Raw genomic sequence first — 12,535 nt, 5'->3', positions numbered from 1 at the left:
TTTATATACATATATATTTTTTTAATAAAAAGCAGATATCTATTATGACTTTCGAAATAAAATAATCTTACACCGCACAAACATGGAAAGAAAAAACCGAAATTTATTGTTAAAGTTTTGAATTAAAAATAAAAGAAACATCACTTTAAAATCTTATTATCATCTTAAATCTGTCATGTTCTATGAGGAATGACGGTAAAATAAAGTCTCATCCATTTTTCTATTTGTATTCATTTTATAATAAAATTCATTTTTGCTCAGTAGTTTTCTTTCATTTTCGTTCCTTTTTTAGCACGAATTCAGTCCATTTACATTTTTTGGTTTTCATTCAGCCGTAAATTTGAAAATTAGATTTTAAATGAAAGATAAGAATTCAAGCAGATACAATGAAGGATTTTTCATCCTAATTCATATTGGCAAGAAAAAAATAAAAAAATAATTTTTATTATGTTTTCTTTTCACATTGAATTTTATTACAGAATGGTTGGTATAAAAAATCTAAACATTTGACGCACTTGTGTCAGGACAAAAAGTAATGCACGTCTCATATACAATTGTGTTCAATTCGCAAAAATATTTATGAATTCGACGTGTGAGTAAATATGTTATTTAAGAAAGAAATTGTGATTGAAAATAAGAAAGACTGTAATATCAAGTCGAACGAAAACTAGATTTAATCTATTCTTTTGTGATATTTTACAATATGTTTTACTAAATATTATCTAGGTGAGTGTATGACACAATTAAGATTTATGCATTTCAATTGATATAAGATCAAGATAATAAAGAACAAGGTTTAATAATTTTATATTTGAATTAATAAAAATTTTTAATATCATGTCTTTAAAAGCAAAAAGATTATTAGAACGAATGACGTAACATATCTGAGAGAATGAAATAAAACTGCCTAACTCAACTTAGCACAAAATTGATTTTTGAAAATATTTTTGCAGATTGAGTTCAAGTCTACGATCTATCAATTTAGTTCGATGTGCTAATTTTATTTGATTTTTAAAAAGCGACTTTCAATTTTTGCTCTAATCTTGCAAATTCTTATTGGCAATTGAATAAAATACATAATCTGTTACAATAACCATATTGTACGACAAAAAGTCATATTGGAAATCAACTAATTTCAAGAAGCATATTTCAACCGATTATTAAGTTAAATTAAATTAAGAAACCATTTGTGCTTCTAGGACGATTAATTTCGAGCTTTGTTTCAAATATTTGGCACGGTTTTTTCAAAATTTTCAAAATTTTGAATTTCTGTTAAAGGTCAACTTTTTTCAAGTATTTTTATTTAATCTACATACATATATGAAAATTTTAACCATTTGCAGGCAATATAAATGGAAAGAATCGAATTTAAATAAAAGAAACTTTTAAGTCAATAATTAATTTTACATGTATATAAGTATAAACGCAGTTTGTACTTACTGTTTATTCTAAAGCATGTCATAAAAAAGCATATATAGTAATTTTGTTGCTTAAAAAAGTATAATCACATACGCTAATCTTTTGTATAACAAACAAAATAAAATATACAAAAGATATACGAACAGCCATGACAAAGACTGGAAATTTTGCTTGTTTTTTTGTATACAAAATTATATGTCCTTCATATGTCTTAAAAGTATATGTATATGATGTGTACATACGTACATGTGTATAACTGTATATAAGCCTTATTTATTTATTTACTTACAAAATTTCCAAATCAGCAAGACCTTTAAATGCTTGCTCATCCAGGCACATAATTTGATTATTGTCCAGTTGAAGACTACGTAAAGATGGTGCACCTTTAAATATCCTTCTCGGTAATGCTGTGATTTCATTGTGTGATAAATCCCTAATATTCATTGTAAAAATTTAATTTTTTTATTTTTTTATTTTAAATATATTTATGCATTGTTATTACAGTTGTTGTTATATTGTTTTTGTATTTTAGTCAATTTTAATTTACGAGTACCAATTAAAATAAAAATTGATTTTCATTCCAGTATACAAGAAAGAATATGCACCAGCCAAAGATAAAAGTTAGTTGAATTCAAAAACAAAAAAAAAAATGAAAAGCAAAAAAAAATTATTCGTTTCAATAAGGTTGATGACAGGATACTTTAAAGAAGAGCTGAAAAATCTGATTTGGATGAACACATTTTGTTTTTGGGGGGGAAAAATTTAAGAAAACACAAAAGAACAACACAAAAATAAGAAAACGGGAAAAACACAAACAGATTTATCTTTTGTCATTGTTTGTTATCAAAATATCGAGATTGTTTAGTGTTTATTTAAGGATTTAAAAATTTAACAAGGATCTGATTTTTATTTTTGATATGCTTTTTTTCATTCTTTTATTTTCTGACTATGAATAAAATGTTGAACATAGAAAAACACTACATGAAAAGGCGATAATATTTAACTGAAACACAAGTAAAAAGCAAACAATATTCAACTGCAAAGATAATAAAAATAATAGAAACGAAAAAAAAATTAGAACTTGATTGGCAAGCAGATTTTCCTATTAAAATATCCTTGTAAGGATTGATTTTTTTTCTAGTAAAATTGAAGAACGAAACAAAAAATTCAACCCTTTTTGTTTTTTTTTTGAAATTGTTTCAAAATAAAAGCAATACAGATGATTGTTTGAAAAGTATTAATGTCCTTGCTACGACTACCACTACAAATGGCATTCTATGCAATAATCTTGTCAAGGAAACCTATTGTTTTTTTGGTCGTCTGGACTTGTGTATATAAAATGTACAAGTTAGCGGAAGCTGGGGTTTTTATTTGGTAATCGTAGTAGTGTTTATTCGTAAAATATATATAAAAGGATTAATTACAATGGCATTGATTTAAAAATATTTGCACATATACATTCATACACGAATATTTAAAAATTATTCACACAATTTTGTGTAAGTTCATTAGAGTGAAATTGAAATTTTTATATACATACAAGAAGAGATTTCTCTTTTGTCACAAAACACAAACTTTAATGAACACTATAAAAATATTTTTATAAGAACTGAGTTTAAGGTGTAAATTAAAAACTAAAGTAAAATCTGTATCTACTGATTGGGATTAAAAAATTTTATGTTTATATTGGAAAAATAATATGAAAATTGAATTTTATTAAAATATCCAAAGTGAAATGAGTTATAAATTAAAATTAAACTGAAAGGATAATGCACAAAAAATGATTGATAAGGAGGGAAAATTATATTTTATAGGACTTGGAACAGCAAAAAGGATGTTTGTTTTCTCTTGTATTTTGTTTTTTTTTCTTTTTAAATAACAACGACCTTAGTGTGTTTTGTTTTTATTTAATTATCAATATTGCAATATGTCAGATGAAAAGGAAAAAGACACGGGATTCTTGCTATGCAACATCTGAATATTTTTTTTTTATATGGGGATAAATTTTTAAATTCGCATATTGTTTTTTTTCCAAAAAATTTTTTTTGGAAATGCTTTGTTATAAAAAACACAGTTAGTAGACATTTTGATTGATTTTCCTTGAGGAAAGAGACAAAAAATTTTATATTATAATGAAGTTAGAACAAAAAAAGTGAAAAAAGAGGAAAAAGGAGAAAAAAAGGATTACATTCTTGTCATAATATTTAAAAATGGTGAAGGAATGAGTAAGTGTATATAGAAATTTAATTAAAAAACAAAAATTAAAGGGGATCATGAAAAGGATTAAGTTGGTTGCATTTTGTAATGATAATGTAAAAATCCACTCTATTGTTTAAAATAAGGTTCCGTTGAATTATTGTAGTATAAAAAAAAGAGTTAATTATCCAAAGCATTTTTATATTGTATTTTATTAGTGTAAAGTTACTGATATTTAAGTTGTTTTTAAAAAATTGAAGTTTACTTCAAGAAGAAGGTGACCACTCACAATTTGTTTTTAAATTCTAAGAGAGAACAGCACAAATTGTTCAATTATACAACTGTAGTTGACGAATTATTAATATAAATCCAAAAATTCCTGATTTAATATCTTTTGCATTAAATATAAGAAAGTTGTACCTTGTTCTTAAAATGAGACATAAAAATAATTTAAATTTATTTTATGAAATTTATAGATCAGACAAAATGTGACTCTGTATTTTCTACAATAAACTGTTTCTTAAGAGAAAAGTTATTTTATTCAAGATCAAAATCTTTTAAAAATGAATCCCATTCTCATAATGTCTGCTTGGCTATTATTAAAATTCTGTTTATTTGAATATTCCATTTTCAATCTAAATCAAACTTTGAATTTCTGTAGTATTTACTTTAAAATTAAATTAAAAAGAAAACCCTAGTTCATAGTGTGAAGTCACGCCGAAGCTAGATCTAAACAAATATACGATTATGAAGAATGAAATTTAAATTCGCTTAAACTGTATCTTTGTTAAGATTTTCAGTTAATTGAAAAGAAAATCTTTAAATATTGTTAAATATATATTGTAGAGAATAATGCATAAGATCGCTAGTTTAAGTGCGGAAAAATCTGAATAAAATCAGCTGTTGCAAAAAATTCATCTAAATTCTTTTAATTTTCTGTTGTTCTATTACTACATTTCATTTAGTGCAAAGTAGAAATTTACATTTTCATGGCAATTTTTTTTATTTGAAAACAAACTCAGATCTTATTTAGAAAAGGGTGGTCGAAATTTATAAAGAACATCGAGATATGTTACCTACAGATACGGAATAATTAACATTTAAATTAACCAGAAGAGAAAAGTATTCAAATTTTACTTTTCTTTTCTGGTCCGAAGATACTGCTCCTTCCTTAATAATATAACAATAATAGGTTCTTTTGGAAATCTATGCTTAAAATATAACAACTTTTTAAATATTTAAACAAATAATTTTGTTAAAGGTAACACTATATTATTTTAATGTAATTTTTAAAAGGAAGTGCTTATTATGAAACAACATTCTCAATTTAAATAATTGTACTTCTAATACAGATTCATTATTCCAAAAACCATGTTCTATAATTACATTAAATTAATTTGAAATTTTATCACTTTTACAGATTGTCAACATCTACTGTTTATTTAAGATATTTTTAAAATGCAATCAGTATTGAAATCCTTCAGTGAAGGATTATACAAAGAAGTCTGTATAATGAAATCAAATACATTATGAACATTCTTTCATAAATACGTATATTACAAACATAATTACATATAACTACATTAAATATTAATTTTAAATAAATCGCTACCTATCAATTTTATTTAATATAATAACGAATTTCTTCTAAAATTTTGCAAAATAAGTTAGGAATAAAATAAATGGAATTAATAATAAAATTTATTACCAAAAAAATGTGAAAATTTATATACATGGAACAAGAGGATGATAGAGATAGAGAGAAAGAAATAAAGAATGGCACAAAAAAAGAAAAAATATGACATTAAATCTTTAATGTCAGCTTATTTTATTCATAATATAAAATACCACAAAAATTTATTTTTATTTTAGATTAGTATTAAAGAGGCATAAGCAGTTTTTAAATTCAAATAACTTTTAAGACGGACAAGGAATTTATAAGTGAAATATTTAAGTGCAAAAGAATTTAGTGAGCCTTGTTGTTAATTTGTTTAATTATTAAAGAGAGAGTTGGAATTTATTCAAAAAATAAAATTTTCTAAAACATACATACATATATATATATACATAACTCAAATTTTAATTGATGTTTTTGTAATTTTTTAAGAGAAATGCGTGTTCGGTTTTGTCTAGTTTGGTATATGATTCAACGTCTAAAACTAAGCCACTTTTAAAATTAATAATAATAATATATTAAGTAATATAATAAGAATGCTTATATATATGCATAACAATTCTACAAAGCAATTGTGGCTATTGGGAAACGTAAATGCGAATATTCACCTTAGTTTCATGAAATAGAAATTTCACAATCTTATGAATTGAAAATGACGATTTATCAAACTATCAGGTTCAGAATAACTCCAGAACTACAAGATTAGGAATAAATCCAGAAAAACTGGAAATGATTTTAAAATTGCAGTGGCTTATAATTATTTCAGTAAATTGACTTAAAATTTTTCTAATATTGAAACGGCTATATAACAGCAAAATATTGTCATGTTCTACTAATTTATTGTAATGCCAATGTTCTATTGGAATGGCAATCCTATGTTTATGTACATTGGAATTATTCCTATATACATACACGCACAATATGAAAGGGGTAAAACCTTTTATAAGACAATAGACATTTTCGTAAACGCAATACTACGAAACAAAAATGTAATGCATGTGCAATATATTTTTGACAATACTAAGTAAATAATAAGTATATAAAAACTGCGGCTATAATTTGAATTCATAGCATAGTGTTGAGAACAAAAATTTTCTTTCATACATTTTTGTTCATTTGCACCTCATCATTTTTTTTAAATTTTCTTAAAATCATATTTATTCTTATTAATCATATTTTCTTGCCCTCAGTCGGATTTACCATTAAAATCATATTCAATCGAATCATATAAAGTTCAAGGACGCAGATCAAAACAAAAACAGTTCAGCTGTTTCCATTGCGCTAGCTATTGTAATTAAATTTTTTTTTTGGAACTGTTAATTAAAAGTATAGTACAGCGTAGTTTCCGCAATATATTCAAATAATAGTAATACATAGGTTTCTCTATTAATAGTGAACAATTAATGTAGCATTTTTAGCACGCTCAAAATTACAAGTGACATTGGAAGAAGCATTGAAGCTCTTTTATAATAAAATTTCCGCGTTGCAATTAAAACTTACGGAACTTGATATTCATTAGTATGTATGTGTCAAATAATACTTTACTGAATAATAAATATTCGAATACAATTAAAGTTAAGCCAAACCAATGGTTTGTAAAGTAGGACTTTTCCCCTCAATAACTGTTGTTTAAAACAATCTATTACATTATTTAAATAACTTTTATTCATATATTAAAATATTTTAAAAAATTGCATACATTTGGGATAAAATAGAAAAAAATTTAAAAGGTGTTAACATAATCCGAATTCCAGAAAAATATTTTATTTTACCGAAATAAACTATTTTTTAAGGTCTCTAGTTTCTAAATGAGACACGATATCAAAAATTTGAAAAAAAAAAAAAACGCAATTAGATAGTGAATTATGCTACAACGCAGCGGAAGAAGCCCACTACTTTTATGCGTTTGTAAAAGGAAAAATGACATTTTTGGAATTTTGAGCTAGCTATAACTTTTAGAGGGGGTGAGGAAGGTAAAAATTTTTTTCAACGCAAATAAGTTTCAAATAAAGATTTTAATGTAAATTCAGTTGTCTATCATAAAGGATGTACAAGTTTTGTAACCGCATCCGGACAGAGCGAAACTAATAAGCACTTTTTCTCAAAAATTTTTTTGAAAAAAGCTAAAAAGTAATTTAATGGTCCAAACTCTTTCTCTACCAAATTCCATTTACATTTAAAAATATATTTATTTTATTGTTATTACTTTTCAATTCAAATAAACTTCAATTCCAGAAATAAGAAATTTTCAAATCTATAATTATTATCTAAATTTTTCTGATCAAAATTCCTTGTTCCAACCTATACACACAATTTTATGTTATTATAATAATTTATCTAAGAAGAAAATTTAGAAAGCGTAAATAATACATAAATTATTCAATATGATTTTATAAAAAAAAACTGTTATCTTAAGGACTCTTTTTCTTATTTGTTTTTTTCCTATACTTTTTGAAGCATCAACAATCAAATTTCTCATATTTTCTATACTTAAATATTGTGTTTTGGTTATCAGAAAGAAATGCTTTGAGCCAATCAAATCCTCTTCAAAACGAAATTGAAACTCATTTTTATTTATTTACCAAGATTTTTTTTGAGCAGGAGCAAAAAAATTCAAACACTCAACTCAAATGCTACTCTTACTCTATTCAAAAAAAACAAAAAACAAAAAGTATTATAAATAATTCTTAAAAAATATTTGGTTATTTTTTTTTTTAAATTTTCGAGAAAAAAAAAGTAAAACAAAAGAAAACAACGGTAATAATAAGAAGTTAAAAATGATAAATTTTACTTACAATCGTAATAAATTGGTTAAATTTGTCACAAACTGATCAGGTATTGCCTTCAAGTGATTGCTGTTCAAGCGCCTGATGATAATAATGATGACGGAGATTCATGAAATTTTTGTTTGATATTTTTTAGTTGTTTTCGTTTTGATTTTCGATTTTTTTTTCGATGTTACCAGTTTTTAATGTTTTTTAATACATTAAAAAATAAAAAGTTGATTTTGATAAAATAAAAAATATTTTAGTAAAATACCAAAACAGCCAATGTGCACGACAAAGCGTTTAATAAAAATACATTTGACATATTTAAAAAAAAAAGGAAGAGAAAAAACAAAATTATAAAAATGAAAATAAAATATGCAAAAGTTAATCAACTATTCTAAATATAATAATATAATAAGATTGATATCCAAATTGTGAAATTGAAGCAACATAGAAAAAGATACACAACCTCTTTAAAAATTAAATAATTTCGGTGAAATTGTACTAAATCAACAGATTGAGTATCACATGATTTGACGGTACTGTAGTTATCATTTTGAGTTAAAGAATATTTAGTTCCTTGTTTGAAAACTATTCCGTAAAATAAAATTTGGCATTTTTGCCATTTAAAGTCGGAAAAAAATATTTTTTATCGTTAGAGTGAGTAAAAAATATACAATTTACGTATGCAAATTGTATATTTAATATTACATATAAATATACAATTTACAACAAATAAAAAACTTGATTACAAATATACGTTCTAAAATAATTTTTAAGGTTAGTTAACTTCATGTATAGTGCAATTAACAATAAAAATTGTCAGAACTACGTAGGTTCATAATCTGCGTACTTATGTGTATTATATCTTATATTTCCTGTGGTCTTGCTCTCAAAAATTTCGACATAAGAGACAAAAAATACGACATATTATATAAAAGCTCATATGTCAAAACGCATACAGTGTGTGAAGTTTTCATTAATTCTTTATTTGCGCAATCCGTAAATTTTCAAATCGTATAGATAATTGTTACTTATTTTACAATTTGGAAGTCAACCTCATATAATATATACAATCTACAAATATGCGTGCAAAATAGTTTAAAATATGTATATACGGTAAGCAATAAAGTAAAAAAAATCCAAGCACTTTGCAATTTAAAAATCAGCAAAACGTTTGTCTTATCGGAAAGGTATTGTAATATTTTAAACAAATCTGTAATACGGCATAATATTTTAGGATTTGATAATTTTAATGAGAAGAGTTTTCACTTTAATAAGTTGCGTACAAGAAGATCTTATTGATTAATGAAAAAATAAAAATAAGATTGCGTCAATTAATCTAAAAATTGCATAAATCACGAGACGAATAAATTTTCGAGCATAATTGAAGTTGTTGGGATAACCGGACTTAAACGGATTATCTTGTTTAAATGTATCTTGTCTTTAAGTTTTGTGCCTGTGTTGTACAAAAAGTTCATGTACAGACAACAAAATAACTTCCAGAAAACGTCAAAATTTAACTTCAATAAGTGATTAGTTATATAAATGTGAAAATCGATTGAGTTTTTCAATTTTATGAAATTAAAGAAAACGTAAGTTAAATCTAACCCACGTGTTATAAAAAAATTTATTTAAAATTACAAAAGAATTAATGCTTAATTGATCATTAAAAAGTTATGATCAATTAAGCATTAATTCTTTTGTAGACTGTTATTTAATACAAAAAGCAAACAAAACTATTTAAACGATTTGCAATACTTACAGCCTTTCTAATGATTGAAGCTCTGCAAGTGCATCTTTTTCTATCGTATGAATCTGGTTATCTGTTAATTGCCTGTAATGAATGAAACAAAAATATATCTTATTTAATTTATTTAAATATTTTTGCAAGCTTTGCAGAATTCTTTTATTTTTATATAAGCAAAGTAAATAATCAAAAAAAATCTGAAAATTCAGATGCTTAAAAGAGAGGCATAAATGTTAGAATAATCAGGTATTCTGAACCTGACGTCCAATTTGATAAGAAATTAGTTCCCAAAAGGTGAATTGTGAAGTAGTAAAGTACTATTGCTGCGTTGATGTTAGGAATAATTTGCTTTTTTAATTAGGTAGAATTTAACAAATAGCTTAGTTTAAAAAGAAGTGTTTTGCCGCAGACTGCAAATTCTCGAAAATTGTCATCGGCTCGATACCTAAACCACCGTTTTATCGTTAAGTTCCGTGTGCCGGTGAGGCTTAATTTTTGTTTTAACTTGATTAACAAAAGCAAATAGCTACATATGTAATGAGATCATTCTATTAGATGTCCTGTATAAAACTCGTATATTATACAATATGAAAGGTTTAGGTTTTACACGCTTGTGATGTTGTCAAATTTTATTTCTTCAAAAATAAAATCGGAGGTCACATAACGTCAGTTCAAATATTTATACAACTATGATCACTAGATAAATGCGAATGGAACATCGAACTTTAAGTTATTATAATCAAAAATTGGGAATAAGTTAAATTCCTTATCTATATGGATAATTGCATGTATATGCACATACATATCCAATATATGGATAAAAGCTGGAATTTTCAACGCTTTTTCAAAAAATTTTTGAAAAAAAAAGTCCTTATTAGTTTCATTCTGTCTGTCCGGCCGTCCGTGTGTCTGTTTACAAAACTTCTACACCATTGAAGATAGAAAGCTGAAATTTTATATATAAAGATATAGATCTATACTAGAAACATACTCAGGTAGAACAAAAATTCTTACCTACCTCCCTCCCTCTAAAAGTTATAGCCCCCGAAAACCCTGCAAATACCATTTTTCAACTATTTATTGTAGTGAATCATATGCATGTTTCAAATTTCGCAAACGCAGAAAAGCTGTGATTTGTCTACTACAACGTTTCTATCGCAACGTACTACATTCGAACTTTAAAAAAACAAAATGGGCGTTAAAGTTTACGTTTATCTAAAATCCGGTTTTTTCAAATTTTTGATGTCGTTTTTCTGCTAAACCCCAATTTGTAAAAGTCTGAAATTAACAGCTTTTAAACATTAACAAAGAGTTAATTTCGTTAGATTTTCCATCTCCATCCCTTCTCAAGTTATCGCCTCTCGAAATTTGTAAAATTCGAATATTTGGCACCTTATAATTGGAAACCTCAAGCTTTTTCAAATTTAACGCGGAAAGATAAAGGTAAATTCCATGTCATTAAAAAATATAATTATTTTTCCTAACTGACACAATTAATCATGAAAATTGAGCATTATGTTAATTAAATAGAATGAAAATAATTTGAATAGTGTTGTAGGTACACATAGATTGTTTTTCAAAGCAGCATTTTCACTTGCTGAAGGGAAAAACGCTACAATACAAACCATTGGTTTGACCCACCTTTTATATTTTTATATTAATTTCTTGAACAGAATAAAATTAGGTGTCTAAAAAGAGGCTAAATTTAAACAAGAAAGGGCAAAAATTGATAATGATACTTAAATTCCGTAGTAAAAGTCTTACATATTTGCACTATAATTTTAAATTTAATTCAAATTTTACTTTTTTTTCAATTTAAGGTTACTTCGTTGGTCTAAAAAATTTACAAGTTACAACAGAAATGACAAGATAATGCTAAGGTAAAAACTTCTGCAACATTTTCGTTTCATATTTCATTCAATAAGGTTTATTTACAAGTGGGGAAATTAATAGGGAAATAGCCTCAATTGTAACATAAAATAATTTTTTAATTGTGAAAAAATATAAACTGAAAAAGTTAAATAAAATTTCATTTAGATCTTAATTTTTGTATCAAATACATTTTCATTCAACTTTTATTATACATACATACTTGTAATTTATTATTTAATAAATAAAGTTAGGGCAAACCAATGGTTTGTATTGTAGCACTTCTCCCTTCAACAAGTGAAAATACTGTTTTTAAAAACAATCACGTATACCTACTATACACACTATTAAAGTTAATTTCGTTCATATACGAAACCATTTCTAAGATTGCATATATTTAGGATAAACGATTTATGCAGTCTTTGAAATGAAGCAAAAATTAATTTAAAGAGAATTTACCGTTAGCTTTTTGCGTTTATAGAAATTTAGAAAAACTTGTGGTTCCAGAAATATAAGGCGTCAAAAATTCAAATTTTGCAAAATTTAAGAGGCGATAACTTGAGAAGGGTTTGAGATGGAAAAAAATTTTCTTCTAACGAAAAGAACTATTTATTAATGCCTAAAAGCTACTAAAATTTCAGACGCCCGCAACCTGGGATTAGGAAGAAAAACAACATCAAAAATTTGAAATAGTTGAAAAATGTCATTTTTAGAGTGTTGGAGGGGTATAACTTTTAGAGGGGGCGAGATATGCAGAAATTATGTTCTACCAAAATTAGTTTCTAGTAAACATCTATGTACATATGAAATTTCAGGTTTCTGTCTTCAAGGTTGTAGAAGTTTTGTAAACAGACATAC

At 25.3% G+C, this 12,535-nt stretch overlaps 1 protein-coding gene across 3 annotated transcripts in view; it reads right to left on the bottom strand.

Annotated features, from left to right (window-relative positions):
- The window catches only part of LOC129606292 (protein slit), a 220,591-nt gene that overhangs the window by 133,076 nt on the left and 74,980 nt on the right, over positions 1 to 12,535 (bottom strand). For all 3 annotated transcript variants that reach the window (XM_055516533.1, XM_055516534.1, XM_055516535.1), the window contains exons 3-5: positions 9,824 to 9,895; positions 8,086 to 8,157; positions 1,709 to 1,852 (exon numbers count right to left, since the gene is read on the bottom strand). In XM_055516533.1, the coding sequence (XP_055372508.1) occupies positions 1,709 to 1,852; positions 8,086 to 8,157; positions 9,824 to 9,895 (288 nt within the window). The remainder of the gene's footprint in view (positions 1 to 1,708; positions 1,853 to 8,085; positions 8,158 to 9,823; positions 9,896 to 12,535) is intronic.

The sequence above is a fragment of the Condylostylus longicornis genome, unplaced genomic scaffold, assembly GCF_029603195.1.
Source record: "Condylostylus longicornis isolate FDR11 unplaced genomic scaffold, ASM2960319v2 ptg000018l, whole genome shotgun sequence".
Taxonomy (NCBI): domain Eukaryota; kingdom Metazoa; phylum Arthropoda; class Insecta; order Diptera; family Dolichopodidae; genus Condylostylus; species Condylostylus longicornis.
Note: the sequence above shows the minus strand (reverse complement) of the source record. Positions and strands in the feature narration are given on the sequence as shown.